Consider the following 20,329-nt stretch of genomic DNA (forward strand, 5'->3'; position numbering starts at 1 on the left):
ACACACAACAGATGTTTTAATTTGATTATATCTTTGAGATAAGCATAATTGCTGCATTAAGTCCAAACACATTTTATAAGTTTTGAAAAACATTTTACAATGAATGTAACCCATTGTAAATGTCCTTGCTTGAGGCTGTGTGTGTTCTCATAATGGTGCAAATTATCAATAACAAGTTGAAACCAGTGATTATACAAAATAAACAAACTGCATTTAACAGTAGTTGTAATTCTGTGTTCTATGATAACCTAAATTAAGAGAGAAATATGATTCAAATGGTGATACAGGACACAATAGTTTCACACTGCTGCAAAGAGGACAGTGTTCTTCAGCCAATGATACACAAGACAGGCAGAGCTTTTATCAAGGATGCTGAAAGGCTAATGCTCCATGCCAAGCATTCTCAATTTGAAAATTAGCAGGCAAATGTCAGTTTTGTGAACAGAGCGCTGCAGTGAACAGAGGTTTTGAGTTTCAAAAAATACAGGTTTACAAAATTTGACTTTGATTTGAACTGAAATGCCAAAATTTCTCTGAAAAATAAACTTCTTGCCTAAGCGCAGTGAAATCAAAGTGTCAGATATTGCTCCCATGTCCTTTTTTTTTCATATGTAACATGGTGAGAACAAAAAAACAAAATAAATTCAAATTCAAAACTAATAATCTACTTCAAAACAAAACCCAATCTGTATCACAACAAAAACATCAACATGGGACATGTCAGTTTTTCAAGCAGATTTCCTATTTTTATTTTGAAAGTAGTTTTGACAAAAGTTGTCCAGAGTCATCAATGTTTTTATTTGGGTCAAGATACTTATTCCAGTTACTTAATTAATAGTTTCAGTAAGGCAATATCAGCATACTATGTATGTGACACTGGTTGCCTAGTGTCATTCCAAACAAAAATCACAGGCATTAGCTCCAGTGACTGCCAGTGGGTAAAGCATCTTGTAGCTTTGTGATGTATACAATTCAAAGAGCATTTTCTTAGGATTCACGTCATCAAACATCAGATACCTACCAAGTAGCTGTCTGGGCTAATTATGCTCCCTATTATCAGTTCATTGTGTTTAGAAGGTTTTAAAAAATCTAGACTCCTTTCCCTCCTTGGATGACCAAGGGAATGTGGGTACCCTAATAGCCTGCTGCCACCATAATGACAGTTCTGTTCATCCAGCATTTGTCCTCCATCCTTTGGTTCTTGAACCCAATCTGGGACTGTCCCATCACAGTGGAGCAAACAGGACTGCTCCATTAGCTGGTGAGAAAGGCAACGGGTTTTCTCAGCCATCTCCTGGAACTTCAGAACTTTTAGGCAGCTAAAGTAAGTTGAGATGTCTCACCCTACACCACATATATCAGCTCTACAATCACATATATCAAGCATGAATATTATGTTGTGTTACTGCAACTCTATAGGCCTTACTTAATTCCACATCTGGAAACTGTGTTGTTCTGGGATTCTTACATAAAGCAACACTGGAGTTAATAAACTAATCAAAATAATTGCTTTACTGTGGACATCAGCAGCTCATGGCTGTGAGCAGAATGGTTTTGAGTTGAGTGTATGTTAAGTACAGTAAAACAACAGCTTTTTAGTAACAGTGCATGTTTTGTAGAAGCTTGAAAGTGTTTTTCTAGGAGGACAATGCTGCAGTTCACATGGGATTTTGACAGAAATAAGAAAAAGCTAGAAAATAGTTAGAATAACAAAGAGAGATAATTTATACTCAGTAATTTTATGGACTGTTTTAAAAGCTGTACTTAAAACCTGCAGCAAGGAGCAGTTAGCATGTTTTCACTAGGAGACCCCGAGATACAAGAGGTACTAAATTGTTTGTGTTCTCGGCATATATTTCAAAGGCTCAGAAAGAAAACACAATATTCAGTGCTTTGATATTTTGCCTGTTTAAGTGAGGAACTGAAAGTAGCTGTCTTCCCTCACCCTGTCAGGCTGGAGATTATTATTTACACCTTTAATCTCCCACTCTTTGAAGAGGACTCTTTCTCTACCTCAGTCAGGCTGAGGTTAAATACTTAGTTTCAATCTAGAAGAAACTGCTCGCTGAAAATAGGGAACTGGGAGCTATGAACAAGGAAATGGAAAGAAATTACCAGCTTAGTCTTGTTTCATATATTTTGGTTGTCCAGGGAATCCTGATTAAGCTGCATTTGGGCCCTAACAGGGAGGTTTGTAGTAAAATATGAGTTTTCGCTAATAAGCCTGTATGGGATAAATCTGTGAACCAAAGTTGTCTTTACTTCAACTTCCACACACGCTATTGGTGACAAAGATACACTACTCTTCCCCTGAGGATATCCAGGTAAGATTTCCTTCCACACAAAAACTTTCTAGTAACATCTCTCATTCTCATGGGTTCTCTGAACACCCAAAGCACAGCTGTAGCACAATCTCACAGCGTGATGTATCTGAAAAAACAAAGGCAGTGCTTACATGGAAGTATCAAATTCCTGAAGTCCACTTGTAGCAGACTCTTCACTTGCTGGCTAACAGGTGCCGTATCACCTCATGTGAGAGAAGGGGCAGTGATGCCTGGCTGCACTCGAGGATTTGAGACTGCTGGAAACCTGAATACAGCCCTTCCCAAAGCCTCCATCTCCTGCCAGCCCCTCACCTACTGCCAGACCCTGGATGAGAGAGACTGGACACAGTATGGCTATATTGGAGAAGAGCCAATAGCACTCATGTGGGGGAGAGAGATGCAAGTGAGACAGTGACAGGCTTGCCAAGTCACGCCTGGATCGTGACAGGTTTGAATAGTAATATTAAATCTGTACTTGTTTGCTTTTAAACTTCTTTTTCATCTTGGAAGGTAGACACCAGAAACTAATAGGAGAGTTCAGCACACACAGCCAACTTTCTAAGCAAATAGCAACTCTTTGGCACCTGCAATTTGACAGCTCTGAGGAGAGAGCAGTGTACAGCACACAGTATATACTTGTGGGAGTTGAGAAATGCTTTTGTTTAAGTGGATACTGAAAACACAGTCACCCTCTAGCACAGAGCTGGTGCACAGAAACTGATAAGAACACTCCAGTCTGTGCTCAAAGGGGAGTCTGCAACTTTTCTTACCTCTGGAGGGTGGTGACCACCGCCTGTTTTGAGTGAATCTTGACTATATTAAAAGAGGGTGAGGGAGAGGACAATGCTCTTGGAGAGAGGTTTATGAGACTTTGTACCATAAACTGAGACTTCATGGTGAAAATATGCATTTAGGGAGTGTTTAATACTAAATTTACATAAAAGCACAATGATTTTTTAAAATGTCTGTTATAGGCCAATTAAATTCTTTATGCAAACATTTCCAAATTCAAACAGAGGTGATCTGGGACATTCAGAGCATGAATCACATATATTCCCCCTGAGGGCTTAGCCCTCTTTCTGAAATACCCAGATCTGTATCTCTAACTAGTGTTGTAACTGAGACAAAAGCGAATCAACAACGTTGGAACAATCGCCCTCAAATTATCCCCATGTGCATCAGTTTACCCTTCAATCAATGCCCAGCCATTTAAATCAGAGGGGAAGGAAGACTGTAAGCTGAAAATGGGTTTCAATAAAACTGCTGGCTATGCATTGGCTGGATTTATACTGGCAGAGAGCTCAACCCTTATTCAGGTTCAAAACTGAATGGTTCTTACAGTCTCTGACTGGGCCATGAAAAGCTAGCATCACCAGTGTGATCCTACTCTCTGAATCCTAGGTGTAAATTCCCCCTTGCAGAGAAGGCAAAATCGCTGGTAGAAGTTCCTTTGGAGAGGGACAGAGACAAACTTCATTTCTGTCACATACACAGCACTTGAGATAAAGTAGTGCACAACCAGCTTATTTGGGAGCAAAATAAGCAGCAGGTGGCAAGTTGTTCCAGTCAGCTTCAACATCTGCAAGCTGAGTGCCCAGCTAGTCTACGTGAATATTTCCTGCTGTTAACCTGACTTCAACCTCCCCTGCTCCCTGCTTTATCCGGGGGTTACGTCCGTCTTTCCGATACCCGTTCTGCAGAGGAGGAAACAGGCTGCTGCTGCAGCATCATTAAGGTCAGGGATACGGATGCGAGGAGGAGCCCTGCAAAGTACGCATATCCCAAATGACACGACTGGGTCCTTTTCAACTCGCAGGGAGCGAGTAATAGCCCTTCGAGCTGGCGGTTTCCTGTCGACCTTGAGCCTCCTCGCCAGCCACGGTGCAGCTCCGGGCGGGCGCCTGTGCCCGGTCCCCGCCTCGGAGGGAGGCAGGCGCAGGGATCCGGGCTGCACGTCGGGGCTGGCCCCAACGCGCTTGTGGTGGGAGAGCCAGACCTGAGAGGGGCTGGCCTCTGGCAGATGATTGACACCAAACTGGGTGAGGTTTCATGTTAAAAGGAAAGGAAAAAAAAAAAAAAAAAAAAGAAAAAAAGAAAAAGGAAAGAAAAAGGGCGAGAGCAGGGGAGGGGGCGACTGTGAGAAGGGGGAGAAGGAACTACTGTAAGAGTAAGAAAGTCCTGCCCAGCTGTTTGCGAAGTTTAAGATTTCCTGTTTCCCCTGCAGCGCCGAAGTGAAGTTTCAGTGAGTCACCCGCGGTCCCGAGCAGCGGAGCGGCGCAGCCCCGCTCCCCGCCAGCCCCGCCACCGCCGCCGCGGCCTCCCCGCCGCCCCCGCGCCCCGCCCGCGGCTCGCCGGCCGCGCCGATCCGGCTCCGCGATGACTCCCCGGCTGCCGAGGAGCCTGCGGCGGCTGCTGCTGCGCCTTTCCCTCTGGGTGCTCATGGGCAGCTCGGTCCCCGCTCTGCTCGGGGGTAAGTGCGCGCCGGCCCGCGCTGCCGCTTGACAGCTGCTGCGGCCGGAGCGGGGCGGGAGGGGACGGGGGCAGGCGGGCGAGCGACAAGCGTCCGCCGCGGGAGGCGGGGGACACGGTTGCTAAGAAAGTTTTGAGCCTGGAAACATTTCGGGAGGGGGTGAGCGTGTTTGTTGATGGCCCTGCGGGAGAGTAAGCGGGGAAGAAAGAACTGGGAATCTCAGGGTTTCGCGGCCAAAGCTGAGGTCCTTCTGTGGAGGGAACAGGGGGAGAAAGGAGCGGGTTTGGCAGGAAATCAGCAGGGTCTGCTCGGGCCGGAGGAGCCCGGAGAGGACATCTGGGGGGCTGCCTGCGGTGCCCGGGGGAAGGGCTGCAGGCCCTGCCCGCAGCTGATGCGGCGGCTCCGGCACCTGGTGCCGGCCCCGTGCGCAGGGACGGGCCGGGGGCGCGGGCCGGGACCCCGCGGGCCCTTGGCAGCGCGCTCCGGGCCCGGCACCGCCGCTCGGCTCGGCACCGGCTGTGCCGCACCGCCGCGGCCACACGGCTGGACGTGCCTCGGGCGGCTCTCAGAGCGAGGGCCTGCGCGTGGCCACAGAGCCGCGGCTGCGTGGGTCTGCACTTGGTTACCAAAACTTGGGGTTCGCGTGAGTTTCTGCTAGGAGCGGAGTTTAGCCGTGGCTGTGAGCAGTTGGACTGAAAAGCACTCATTCCTCTCTGCACGTGTTGTTGGACTCACTTTAAAAATGACACTTTATAATCCTTACCCTGCTTCTACCAATACATCCTTAAATAGGTTTTGGGATCTGCAGCTTACAGTATTCTTCATATCATAATTTATAATATACTATGAGCTTAAATTTCCGCTGCAAAAACAAGATTCGTGCCCTGAGTGGCTTTCCATCTCTGTCCTACCAGTAGTTACCCACATCTGTATATTAACATCTGTGATATCAAGGTTAGGCCCTAAATCACATTGTAGAACAGGTGATGAAACTAAAAAGAGAACAGGATATTGCAGCAAACAGCATCTGAAACACTTGTGAAGAATTAAGTAGCTTTCTAAGATGTCTTGTAATGGCATATCTAGTTTTAGTCTTCAGGTAAGGTGTGTAGACACCTGGGCTGCTACAAACTTTGCCTTGGGCCCTCTGATTCTCCTGTCTGGTCCCTTCATGGTCAGTAGTTGATCCCAAATTTTGACTGAAACATAATAACATAAAGTGGATAACTCTTGAATAGCTACTGCCTTTAGCTATGTGCAGTTTTGAATAACTTCATGCTTCATTAACAACCCTGTCAAAGTCAACAGGTTTTGCATACCTGCAAAGTTACTCATGAAAGCTTAGGGCAGAAGAAAAGAACAGTGTAAGAATAAGACACTGTGGTGTCCCACCACTCAAAGTTATATTAAATTTGAGGTCTATAGCTTCTTTTAATTTTTAATATATATTTTCTATAACTTTTCATTAACATAAATCATACTCAACTATTGATGGCCTTTATTTTGACCCCAGCCTCCAACTTTTGCAGATTCCCATCACAAAAAACTTTAAATGGAGAAGTTCAGCTTTTGTTAATCTTATGTTATTTATTATATATATATTACACTCAATCAGCTATAGACAGTCTCAAACTATGGGTAGATTTTTAAAAGCAGGCATGGCTCAGGAGTTTTTTCTTCTTTCTTATCATAGGTCCAGTGAGGAAAAAGAACATAAACTGCTTACAATTCCAGCATTTTTCATACTCATCTTCATCTACACCCACAATAACCAAAACTGAGTAGATAATCAAACCAAAACTGTTGTCAGATAATCTATCCCATAGTTCCAAAAGCTGTTTTGATAATCAACATAGGATTCTATTGTGCCATAGAATTCTATTATGACAGGAAGAGTTAATCAGAAAGCAACAGTTCTGTGGAGCAGAAAGTGTGAGGTTTGGATGTTGGTGCTTATTTGGCACCAGAATGAAAATTAGAGCTGCCAAATGCTTGGGGGAAAACAAAACAGAAAAAAAAATTAGCTGCTTCTTTTGTAGTAATTCATCAGTATAGTGATGCTGAAAAAAAAGGAGATATATCAGTCTCAGAAGAGCTCAGTTCCCAGGTGTGCCTACTAACTAACCAGATGGCTGGTGGCTGGTTAACAAAGCACCTGGTAAAATTTCATTTTAACATTCTTCACAGCAAAATATTGGACAAGAATGACACATTCCCATAAAGATTCCAGACAAACCCACAAATTCATGAACAGGTTCAATAGGAATTATCTGCTTTGAAAAAGATACTCTCATGTCCTGCACTACATGGAAGTAATTGACTTTTTTGGCTAAAGGGGCAAGATGTGATTTTTTTGAATGGTTTTGAATGATTTATTGAGCATTTTATCAATTAATGGCAGTGCAAAACAGCAGTTGCTCACATAAGAAATTGGTGTTATTGCGTTCAAGTGAATATGAATTTTTAGTTTGTCTTTGGGTTATCATAACCAGAAATTTGTTCCTTGGAATCATCCACGTAATAATTGTTCTCTGAACATCAGGAACGTAATATCTCCATTCAGCCAAACTCTATTTGCATTATTGTCTATTTTTTTGAAAGCCATATCAGAGTTAGTTAATTTTATAGTATGAAAATCAAATTTAGAGCTTCAAATGTTTGCAAAAGGGAAGTAGGAGCGCAAACATCTTGTAATGGGATGGAACATGTTTGTAACAAGATTGAGTCTAAAATGCATTCCTGCTCCCCATTAAAACTGGCATTTTTTCTGGGTATTTCGGTGGGAAGTAGGGATATATCAGAGATGATATTGCATTTTCTTCTATTTATGGGATGTCCTTGAATTGTGAGACTTTTATACCTAAGACTTTGAAAAACACTTTTGGTTGCTTGCTATTTTTAGTTCATTGGCATCAACATGCTTCTCTAATACTCAGGTGTGGTGAATTCCATATCACAATAGTTTCTATTAAAAAATTATGAGCCAGGTCTCAAGCTGCTGCAAATGACTATAGTTCCATTAGCATTGGTAGAGTTATACAGAGTTATAGCGGGTTTCCTGAAACAGTTTCAAAAGTAATTTTTAAAAAAAGGGCAATGGAGTAATTCAGAGTTTTTAATATTTGTAGTATTTTTTCACTCATTTTATAAACACTTACTATTATATTACTGTTATATGTTAGTCAAACAACATTGTTTCAAAATTAAATACTCTTTTCTGTGATGAATTGTTGCAGTTTGAAAGACGCAGCATCCTATAATGGTGTCTAATAAAAGTTGTCATTGCGAGAAGGTTAACTCTGAACATAGGAGGAAATATGGTGTCAGGCTGTTACAAGAAGGAAAATTCCTCGTGGTTTGGTTTGTGGGGGCTTTTGCAAGTTTGTTTTTTTCAAAGGCTTTTAGAAAGCATTTGCTCTTTTGAGGGGAGAAAAAAAGAGCATAGTATCACCGTAGCACCAGTTGTTGGAGTTTCCGATGCTTATATTTCCTGTGCAAAATATTTTTAAAGTGATACTTTGTTGTTTTCTGGGTTTTTTTTTTTTTTTTTGCATTTGTGGCATAGGAACTCTTCTCAATAATGTATGTATGTGCTGTGTGCACTTTGCTAGTATTCACTGCCACTTCTCTGACCTCAGAAGATCTGTGCCTTACTTCCAGTACTGCCAAAATGAGCAAAACCAACAGGTTGCGCCCAATCTGTTACTCTTGGATCTTGCATAACAGGGTGCATTTATATCAGCTAGGTATGAAACATGCTCACTTGTGCACTGACAGATTCTGAAGAAAGTGATCGTGCAATCTCCACCCTGGCTGGCATGGCTACACTCCAGCCCACAGTGCAAGGCAGGGTTTCCAGCCACCTCTGTGATCCCGGGATCAGCAGTGGGGACATGGGCTGCTACAGCCCTGATTTGCCCATGGTTCCCACAGCCCTTCTGCCCTTCTGGCACCTGACAAGCAGAGGAATGAAGGGGTGCCCTGAGGCAGGTGGTGACAATAGCATCCTTTCCTTTGCAGTAGAGCAGCCTTTTGACTCAGGGGGAATACCCAGGTAGGCACATCCCAGGAACATTAGACATTCTGTATTGCCAGAGCATTGCAAACTCAGTAAAATTGACTGAGGTATCAGTCTGTAAAGATGTGGAAGAGTAGAAGGGGCTCCCAGCATGAAGTAGTGCCTGTCCTGATATGAAAAAGAAAGTTGGCTGAATCCTAGTCTAAGTGTGCTGAGATTTGGGTTACTTAATTGTTCTTTAGCTTTACATTCTGTTGGTGTTAGAGGGGTTTCTTGTTGTCTTGTGGGTTTTTTTTTCCTATAGGATAATGGGAAGTGATTTTTAAATCCTTATAAAATAGTTTCAAAAATAAAATAAAAGGTGAAGAAAAAATACTTGCACTTTTCTATGAACTCTTATTCTGGAAGGTTAAAATAGACTAAAATAAATCAGAAAAAGTATGTCTTGGCTTTGACAGCCCAAGTCCTTTGGAAGTTTAATTTCACTGGTAGGTGTTGTATTAAGAAACAGCAGAGAAGCTTCTTACTGCAGGGGATAGATTGCCTTTACAGCAAGGAGTGGGCGTACACACTAGGACAGGGCAAATGCCATTGTAAGCAATGGGTTGGCACTAAATATTTGCAGAATTGGGTTCTCAGTGACCCAGCTAAGTCTTCAACAGTTGTTTTTCGTATTATGTCTGCACTCTGGCATAGCACTGGCATTTGTTGAGTACAGCATTTTATATCCTGCTGCCTGAAAGAACAGTTTTAGTTGTGTACAGATGTTTAGGGTACGATATGTAAAGAGAGCAAATTGTTTCAAACCACTGACTGATGGAATCTCATCCAGAGGAGTAGTTAGAACTAAAAAATCTCACCAGGAATTGCTTAACTCTGTTTTTTTCTTGGTGACAGCATGCTCATCATTTGTATGTGTCCATTATCTTCTAGAGATTTAAGCAGAACTGAAATTGAAGCGTGTTTTAAGTGCCCTGCCCAGCAGTTCATACAGGCTAATGTCAGCTTGTTTGCATTGCTGCAAAGCTTTAGCAGCTGTTCTAGATTTTAAGAAATGATAACATTAACAGTGTCAGGGGAAGTACTAGTTGCTGATTTGTCCATGTTCGTGCATATTTTTTTAAATATGCCATTTCCTTGCTCTTTCTCTTGCTGTGAATGCCATTGTAGTTGTTACAGCTGGAACTACCTGTCCTTTTTTTCATATGGGTTTTAAAGCCTTTTCACCTCTGGGAAGATCGTCTCAGGAAGAAGTAGTTTTCCCTTGCTCAAACAACTGGTATTTAGCAAGAACTTCCTGCTGGCATTCATCCCTGAGTTAATCTGGTTAGAATTAGACCTGGTTGAGAGTTTTTGACACTGTTTTTCATGGGAAAATGCTGATTTGTCAAAACTGAGACAATTTGTGGAAATGTACCAGTTTCCATTAAACTTTCATCAGGAAACATTTCCTTTTTTTTTTTTTTTTTTTTTTTTTGTACTAGGACTTCCCTAGTCCACAGTACAATTTCTGATACAGAAAGATTAAAAAGCAATCATTAATCAATAACTAAACACTGGTCAATGGAAGAAAGGTGGGATTAAGTGCATGGCCTGACTCACAAAATGCACGTTTGAAACTGGAGCTCCCCCTATCCACTCTCCCCAGGATATTGGAGGGCTGTCACTCTCACTGGGCATGCATATATAGATGTCCCCATATCTAACACCTCAAATGATTTTGGTTTCACTCTGTTGTGAGTATTAAAATGTATGAAATGTTGAAGCACTTTGTGGGGCAGGAAAAACATTCCCCTGACAGTGTTTTTGAGTTTGACCTGTAGCCATGTGTTTGTTTGCTCCTTGTTGGGTGGGGATGGCAGTGCTCTGAATGGTATCTTCTAGTCTTTGTTTCATATCGTAATAACAAGCTGTATTCAGAAATTTGTGTCATGCAAAGGAACCACAATTTTGATTATTAACAGTCCTGTTAGTCTGATTTCAGGATTCCAATTCTTTGCTCACCCAGAGCAGTGTTTTGGCAAAAATCGGACTGAAATTAATCTATTTCAGGAGCAGATAGAGAAGTCTGCTTCCTCACACTTGAAGCATGCCTCAGTTGACAACCCAGCAGTTACATCCCTACAGTGACACCTGGGATTAACACTGTGCCTTTGCAATGGCAATCTGAAATCAGAGGTATTAGAAAGCTGTCTTTTGTTCCTACTATCTTCTGTTTGTACCCAAGCACTTAAGCCCACACCCTCAAATGAGCTGTTTCCCTGTTCTCTTAAGTAGATACCTGAGGTTTTAAGGTAAAAAAAGAAAGATTTTATCAAGCAGCCAAAGGCATACATTTAGCCAGTGATTTGCAAGTCACACCACATTCTTTGTAGTGTGTTTATAGTTACCAGTAACACAAGTTTTGAAAGATCAATTCTGCCCTCTCTGCAGCTGATCAGTTCTTCCAAAACATTGCATTGATATTCCCATGGGCTTCATTTAATGCAGCATTAAAGCTCAGTTAAAAAAAAAACTGCTCTATGCAGGGGATATTAGAAAATGTATATTTGTTCCCAAGGTCATGGTGGCTCTGTCAGGGCTTAGAGACTTTCTTCTGTGAATTTGAGCAGTACACCCAGAGAGCAGCAGGAAGGTCTCGCAGTTCTATTCCTCGGAGCGACGTTTTCCAAGTAAAGACCCGAGCGTGGTTCTTACGTGCCTGGGGCACTTTAACAGGTCTCTTTAAAAACTAGCATTGTGCAAGTGGAACGCGTGCAGCCAGACTGTCAGCTGGCATAAATCAGCTTCCTCTCTTGAAGCCCAGGAACCTGCCCTGATTTATACCAGCTGGCAGAATCTGGCCACAGAATAAATAATAGGCAACTGTATGTTATGAGGCTGTAATTCCCTCGAGGGGGCTTTTGTGGTATCAGTCTTACAGGAGCCAGAGTGATCTGGTTCTCTTTCTTGGAGCTAAAGAGTAATTTGACTGCAGTTTTTTGAAGTCCTCAGAACATTAAGAATGCGTGATTTCAGAAAGAGAACACTTCCAAACTTCTTGTAAGGTATCATTAAGGATTTTTGCCTAGAAGGAGTCATGGTAGGGGAATTTGGGAGGATGCAGATGAATTGATGTGGGATAGGTAGTCCCAAAAAAAGATAAATATCTGAGAAGGATGATTTCTCATCAAGACCAGGCCTTTCCTTTGAAAATACTTGTGTGCATTTCCTAAGATGTATGAAAACTTAAGCTCCTTCATCACTGATAAGCTTCTAGTGCTGGTGTAGTTAATAAGGAAGAAAAGTGGAGAATGCAAAATGAGGACTAAAGAACAAATGCTTTCTCAGAATGTGGATGTGATTTTAAATTTTGTTTAACATTTTACCCAGAAGGATCATAAGTGAGCTGGTACTCAATTTATTGACTTAGCAAGAAAAGGGGGTTCAGTTACATTTATCAAGTGTTGACCTGTAATTCTCCAGGATCTAAATATTTTAGATGTGAGATGCAGGTGAACCATCTCCCTCCAGTTTTAATCCTGCTGTGGATTCTGCAGCCCAGAATGGGATTAAGCTCCTCATGCCTATACATCACCTGTTGGCATGGTTTGATGGTGCCTGGGGCTTTTGGATGATAATGTGGCAATTTTGTAGATTTCATCTCACTAACTAATATAAGCACATCTTTAATGTTGCTGTACAAGGGGCTGAACTTTGAAGCAGACCACAGATGATTAGTAATGGGTTATCTCTTCTGGTTATTTTCAGGGAAGAAAGCAGAAGCAGCTATCCAGGATTCTTGTGTGTCTTGAGATACTGATCTGGTCTGATCCCTGAGCCTAATTAGCAGCTTTAGATACTGCTGAAAACTTGTTATATAAAGTTGCAGTACATCAGTGGTTTGGATAGTACCACTTCGGCAACAATTTAAAACAGGTCTTAGTTCTCAAAGGAAGATTAAATTTCTTACCATTTTGGCTGCCCTCCTGATTTTAGGATTACCAGGCTGTCCTGACCAACTTCCATATGCTTTGGGAGCTCTGTGGCTGGAGCAAATGTGAAGTCATAGTTACATCAGGACTCAGTGTACCTTCAAGTACTGCAGCCAGCAGTGTATGTGAATAACTTCTGGCCACTGAAGTCTGTGCTTGGGGAAATAGGATAGATGTAACTACATCTTTTTCCTTTCCCAGCTTTTTTCCTCCACCTGTCTAGTCTCTTAAAATATTCCTTCTTTATGCAGGTAGTATCCACTGTGCAAATTCAGGCTCCACTTGGGATGCTCTGCTCTCAGTTCTGTAGCTATCTTAAGCTTTCCTTTAATGTGAACTGGGTAGTGATTTCAGTGTTCCATTCTTCTTGAGAAACTTACAGAAAGGGTGCAGGAAGTAAGGAGTAAATCTTTGTGTGTTTCACTAATGGGAAACCTTTCATGAGGTTTTGAAAAATTTTGAATAATCTGCAGTCAGGAACCAATGGAGAAGAGCTGTCATTTGCAGGTGGTGGTTGATCTTTATTCCCTTTGACCGTCTCTGCCCACCAGCATGCAGCAATTACCCTTCTCATTTGTCTCTGGCATAGAAGGAGATCTGTGATTCTGCAGTGACCATGCTGTGGCAGGAGGCCAGCTGCCCCGCTGTGTACCTTCTACCTCGCCACAGCTCCTATTACCAATTTTCACGGTCGCCTTGCCTCCTTTTTCATCAGTGGTTAGAGCTTTTGCCCTGAAAGTGGGAGACCCATGGTCATGTCACTCCTCAGCCTGAGAGTATCTAAACTCCATCAATGAAAGCTCTAGGATGAAGTATCCTTGCTGGCTGAAACGGGGGAAGGCTTTAGAGGCAGCACTTTGCAGAAAAAGGGTTGACATGTGTGTGGGTGGTCCCCCAAAGCATGTCACAGGAGAAGAAAGCCTGTTCCCTGACGGATTCATTCATTATTCCAGCCCCTGCAGGGTGACTGATATTCTCTCCAGGGAGTTCACAGCACAACAACGAGACACTCTACATACAGAAACTTTTTTCCTTTCTAAACTGAAAACAACCATTTCTCATCCTCATGAAAAGATCAGAGGGGACCATGTAATAGTCATGACTTCGTAAGCTTCTTTATTTAAGCCTTCACAAAGTAACTAGGTCAGCAATACATGCTTCTGGGCTATTGAATTTCCCTTCTTCCCCTCGGTCTATTCTTCCATTTCCTCACCCAGCTTTACCACAAGGGAATGCCTTAAGTCAAAAATCTGGGAAGCTGATCCTTTTATTGCATTTGTAGTATTCTCATCTGGTAAGTACGGTGCCAGGCCATGAGGCTTTCAGAGCTATCGTAGCCCAAGTTTGCATGTAAACAGGAATACCCCACTGTCTGGTTGTAACTAAAGCCGTATCTGCTCTCTCTTTTCTCTGGATAATAGATATGGGAAGACATTCAGCAGGAAGGGATTGGTAAAGTCTTCTGGAAAAGCAAATACAACTAAAATGTGCTTCCTTTTTTGTTGTTTTTCTTTCTCCATCAGCTTCTTGCTCACACACTCTTTACTTCTCATATTTTATACTTTTGCCTTAAGGTTTCTGGCTGGCTGGGGGCTTTGCTGTTCTCACTTTTTCCTGAGGCCACACTGGCATATTTTTTAGTGCAGGAGCAGCCTAGGGATTCTTATACATATGTGTCCCCTGATTGTTATGTTTATGAAGGAAAATAAAAATGTGATTCCAGCTAAATCACCAATGTTCAGGAACTGGGGTTCAGAATGAAGAATCAGCCATATCCTGTTATTTAAAAAAATACGCACTTGACCCTAAAATAATTTCAAAGTACCTGTATTAGACATGAAAGTTCATCCTATACAGACTGGAAGGGATTAGAGGCTCCTTGTTTCACATGGGAGAAGGAGACAAGATTTGTTGGTGACTTACAACAACTTTTGCATCTAAGCCTATGGTTAAAGCAGTGAGCTAGAAGATGAGAAGCCTCTTAGACCTTAGAGATTCAAACACAGATTTTCAGCTTCCCATGATTTCATCCATTGTGTTTTTGAGGCCACCATGAAACTTCAGTACAATCATTTATATTAGTATTTCCACAGTTTCAGCTTGTGTTGTTTAATATGTGGCAAAAAGTAATGCAATGATATGTTAATTACAGTTTCTATAGACAATTCTAGGAGTTGTGGGAAATGAACAGAGATTACTTCAACACTTGTCTATTGTGATTGGGAAATTGAGGTTCAAAGAGAGTCATAACCCCTGTTCTTTCTCTACAGAAATTCTGGATTAAAGCCTTTAGAGCATCCAGAAATTCTCAACAGTCTCAAACACTCTGTCAAGTTGAATAATATATTAGGACTTTTTTTCTCCCCTATTTTTCTCAGGTTATGAGGCTGTGTGCCAGGAGCTTGGTGAGGCACATGGAAGCTTTGGTAACTTTCTTCTGTTTGACAACTGAAGGCCTAACTTTTCTCAGTTGTCCACATATATATTATTCATGGTTCAGCCAATTTGCACGTTCCCAAACCAGGCTTTTTTCTTCTGTGTCTTATAGTATGATTATCAGGCATTTACCTACTGGTGGTTTGAAGGCAGAAACTCACTGGCCTTCTCATTGGTGAAGGTGGGTAGCAAATGCTAGAAGAAAACCACTAATTATTTGAAGTATCTTACTTTTGAAAGCTAATGACAAGGCACATTTACCACTATCATAACCACATACCTAGAAATAGAAAGCACTGCCACCTGCTTTTCCAAGCTGTTGCTTAGCATGGATACTTAGACTGCCCATACAATCATCACTTTTCCCTTTAAAAGGTGGATTTTGATTTAAGTTTCCACTGTGCTTTTGGAAATGAAATATAGTTTGCTTTTGCCAGGGCATCAATTTCTACTCTATTGTCCTTAGCCTGCAGTGGGTAAGGAGGGAGGAGGTACTGTTTGGAACCATGCTGTCTTTTTCACGTTTTCAGGTGAGAGTTTAATTTTAATAATTTCCAGCTTTTTCAACCTGATGGATTGTTGTGGTTTTGGGCATAGGAAGAGCTAAAGAATTAGGAGTAGTGCCCACAGCTGCTGTTCTTTGGCTGGATATGAGATATGATTGGTCAGATTGGTCAGATATGCAGGCACTTTGCCATGCCTTGTTAAGTTACCATAAATAACATAAACACCATTAACTGGGGTAATTTGCCTTAAGGCACAGTTAAGGTACTGCAACCTAGCTAAATCTGCTCTGCCAGAATGCTTAGCTGTATGCTGCAGAGCTCACAAGGAAGTTTGCCACAGTTAGTTGGTGGAAAACAGGGTTTTAAGCTGTGCTAACTTGATATTTTAGACTCCATGGGGGAGGATATTATGAAAGGTGAAAAAGCATCCATTCTGAAAAATGGAAGCTGTAGGTGAGTGAAACCACCCCAGACAAAAGGTGCGCATTTTTAGCAAACAGGATACTTTCATTATTAGAGTACAGCCAAGGCATGTGATGGACTTTCCAATGTGAGTCTCTAAATTAAGACAGGCTTTGGCTTGTTAAACACATACCCAGGTAAGTTAGGACTTTGCAAAACTAGCTGGGTGGAATAGGTTCACTTTCAGAAGGCCAGACAGGGAATACCATCCATAGAGTTATAGAGCTCTTGCAACCTTTGAATCTTTGATGCAGCAGGTTTCCACCACCAGGCTGGTATCACTCACATCCCTGTCAGAATTAAGACTAGCATCTCCAGAAGTAACAAAACAGTTAAAATGCTCTGATAACTAATGTTGTACAGGGATATTTCAAATATGCATGAGTTATAAAATTTTACATCCAAGGAATTAAAAAAATGTCTCTATTGCTATGGAACACTTTCCTCTGGTATAGTCTAAGCTATTACTGTGTTGGGAAAGCTTGGAATTGTTTTGCCTTATGAGCACACTTTTAAAAACAAACTGTATTCTACATGAGTGCAGTATTTGTGAGAAATGCCAAAGTGACGGGTTTAGAGAATGAGCTGCCCGTGTCACTGAGCAGTTTTGCCAGAAACCATAACAAAGCATGTAACTGGCTCGTGGTGTTTAAGGGGATGCTGAGTGGCTTGGCTGCTATGACCATGTTATGCACAGCTTCCTCACTAACAGTTGTTGAAATAGTATTTTCATGATGTAATTATTAATCCACTTGGCATTTGATTAAAAAGATCAAGGCATTTCATAGAAGCCCTTAGACATCCTGCAGACTCCTACTGATTTGTACAGTTGAATAAGTGCACTCTAGATTAAGGATGATGATGACCAATATCCAGAAACATTTGATGACTTTAAAATATTAAACATCAATGAGTATAAGTTGACATAGCAACACTCAGAAATCACAGCATCTGGTGAAGACCTTATCCTATTAAATTTAAGTCATATATGTGGCAATAAACATCTTCTGTCCTGCAGTAGCAGTAACATTATGTAGTAGCAGCGGAACATAATACTGTGCCAGAAATGAAGTGCACCATTTAAAAATTTATCAAATGTCATTATATATTGCTTTTCACAGTTCTTAGTTGTTAGGGAAAAAAATGGTTGAAGTAATTGGATGAAGTTTGAGGTATTCAGATGAAAATTGAGAGGTAATGGTGGGTTCTGAGCTGCTGTTTGGCACACTTGCCCTTGTGATTCTGTCTTATCTCTTCCCAGCTTTCTCTTCAATAGAAGGAATTGTTTCTTAGAGACTTAAATTAGTCTTTTCCTTGCAATGTTTCTTTTAAACAAGCTTGCAAGTGTATATGCTGTCTTGGAGTCCTGGTGAAAGATTATTGTCTTAAGAATTACTGATGAGATAGCTGGAGGGCTGAAATAGTGGATTTAGAGTAACAACTATTAGGCAAAGCAACTGGGAGGGGAAAACCCTGGAAATCCAACTTGATGTGTACTTTTCAAATTTACAGTTATATTCTGCCTCATAATAAATGACGTGTAAGAGCCTGCACTCCCTCATACATCTTCAGGCAGGTAGACTAAACACTTAAGATTGGCAAGTCCCTTCCTGCTGAGCAGCACCTAATGTGGGAATGTCCTCCCCTTACATTGTAATGCAAGCCCTGCTGGGGGCTGGCTGCTGCAAGCAGTGAGTATTGTGTTATTGTATGGAATGAGAAGTGTTGTATTCCTACATGCAGGTCTTTCAGTATCCATAGTTAATTTTTTTTAATGTAGGTGGACCATGCACTCATATTGACGCAAGTGTCCTTAAAATACTCAGTTTTATGATATTGTGAATGAATTCTCTTTGCATGTGATTTAGAAATAATGGCAAAGGTAAGGACCTTTCAGTGAAGTTTCAAGAGAGGTATTTAAAGGTGAAAGACCTATTTATTTCAGAATGGGCAGGTTTCACTCTTGACTTTTATTTTCCTTTAAGCCCAGTAGAATTTCAGCCTCAAATAGAAATGAAGGAGCTGATCATATGTGCCCTTATTTCAGCAGGGTGGTATTGCCAGCTAGTGATTCACAGTCTCAGAGGTAACTGGGGAAATAATTTGCAAATGCATAAAAAGAAACAGCTAATACCTGGGAGATATGTTAGCAAATTTACCTTTGGCAGACAAAGGAGATGCTGCTTTGCTGAGGGAGATACTTCTTTACCAAGAAATCTGATAATTCCCTAACAGCGTGCCACAGCAGTAGGATCTTTGCAACAGAAGTCTGAAAAAGAAAGTTTTCCTAAGGTTGAATATCACTGGAAGTGTGTAGTTTTATGCATATACCCTTTTCTCAATACTCAGTATATAATTCCCATTAATAGTTGTGGCAGTTAGATGCATCTATCAAGATAGCATGTCCCCAGGGTATTGAATTCTATTATTCTGCTTCTTTGCATGTAACTTGACAGAGACAAATATAACCATCCAAGCTACTGAATTTGAGAAGGATGTGTATTTTTCTTCAAATCTATTCAAAGTGATTCTACTCCTAGGGGATTACATTTGTGTCTAACTTTCCTCTGATTTACTATTTTATCTGAGCTGATGGATTATGAAAGAGAGTAATTTCTTTTTAATACTGTTTTCCTGAATCTGTCATTCAAAACTTGCTGTGTGGGGACAGAATGGTTCATAAACACCATTTTCCTGAAGGAAAATGGCTTCTCACAGTAAAAAGGAGCTCTGAACAGAGCTTCCGCATAAGCATGTTTGCCCATCAGTGGCTGACAGAGGAGCCTCTGTGTGTGTGTTAAGGATGTGGACTTGTTAAATGAGTCTTCTTATTTGAAAACAGTTTTTCAAATAGACTAGCAATGATGGGTTATATTCCGGTCTAGAGAAAGAAATTGCATAGAATTCTGTCTTATCATAATCGGTAGATTATATTGTAAACCAGTACCATAATAGCATCCTCTAGTCATGGAATGTGCCTTAACTTAAATTCCGGATCTCTCAAATATTCTTCAAGTTCAGAGGTCTTCAAAAACCTAAATAAAATCAGGTCTTTCATACTGCTTACGTTAGTAAGTTGTCTTTTTATATTAAGCTTAAACCAAAATTCCCAAGTAACAATTTTAGAATTATTACTACAATTCTTGTATGCATAACATCCTTCTTTTTGTTTTGTTTTCTTGTTTGTTCATTAATGGCTGGGAGGGACAGATAGTGGCAGTGAATTCACTTAAAAAAAATCCCACTAATATCCTCCTTTTATCTAGAAAAACAAATATTTATAAATCCCTCTGATTTATGTAGCTGTGTAACGATGGCAAGTTTGAAAGAACAGTTGTCTGGTTAATCCATTTAAATGCTTATTTTGATTGGGCAGCTGTGAGCCTTTGTGTGCGTGCAGCTTCTCCCCACACTTACTGGAGTGTTACAAAATACCACAGAAATTCTGGTTTGGTTCAGCAGCAACCGGTGCACACACATAGAGCTTTCTGTTGTACAGATAGAGACTCTTGCCGTGCACACCTCGGTCCTTGTTTAAGGTGGCCTCAGGAGCTGTGGCCGAAGTTTGCTCTGTCAACTCCAATCCTGGCTGTACAGGTTGCTGAGGTCATGCCTGAAGAACGTGGGTTCTGGTTGGAGGCACAAAGCGCCCCTAACTCAGGGCAGCTGGCACAAAAGGTGCACTTGTGGAGGGCCAGTGCAGAGGCTCACTATGGAGCTGTGCATGGAAAGAGCAAGAAACTTCTGTTCAAATATCTCTGCCTAGGTGAGATTAGAACACTGATGGCAGGCCTCCAATTTATGTGCTCCAAACCAAGCCATTGGACATAAAATCTTTTAATGTATTAGGCATGCTATTTCTGCCCCTTGTGCTTCATAATTCTGCAGTATTTCCTACTTGTAAATGTGATGCTTAAACTAGTATTTGAACAGATGCAGCCCATTCCAATTACTGTGTTATATTTTAGGATTGCTTTTGGTTTACTTTTTTTAAATTTAAATCCCAAATCCATTATTTGGGTTTGGCTTTGTTTGACTAAAGTTTTGTTCATTGGTCCACAGGATTTTGATTCCAGTTTAGAGAAGGGACTTGTAGTCAGAAGCATGATATTTGAAATCAGAGATGCAAGTTGCAGTTC

At 41.3% G+C, this 20,329-nt stretch overlaps 1 protein-coding gene across 2 annotated transcripts in view; it reads left to right on the forward strand.

Annotated features, from left to right (window-relative positions):
- Nucleotides 1-4,346: 4,346 nt before the first annotated feature.
- Nucleotides 4,347-20,329, forward strand: part of TGFBR2 (transforming growth factor beta receptor 2) — a 59,458-nt gene continuing 43,475 nt past the window's right edge. Inside the window, exons 1-2 of one of the 2 annotated variants that reach the window (XM_041407846.1) lie at nucleotides 4,347-4,363; nucleotides 4,549-4,794. In XM_041407846.1, coding sequence (XP_041263780.1) covers nucleotides 4,701-4,794 — 94 coding nt within the window. In that variant the 5' untranslated portion in view covers nucleotides 4,347-4,363; nucleotides 4,549-4,700. Of the gene's footprint in view, nucleotides 4,364-4,440; nucleotides 4,795-20,329 lie in introns of those variants that run through there. The other variant, XM_041407845.1, reaches the window with a different exon arrangement.

This window comes from Onychostruthus taczanowskii, unplaced genomic scaffold (assembly GCF_017590055.1).
Source record: "Onychostruthus taczanowskii isolate IOZ18803 unplaced genomic scaffold, ASM1759005v1 scaffold28, whole genome shotgun sequence".
In the NCBI taxonomy this organism is placed as follows: domain Eukaryota; kingdom Metazoa; phylum Chordata; class Aves; order Passeriformes; family Passeridae; genus Onychostruthus; species Onychostruthus taczanowskii.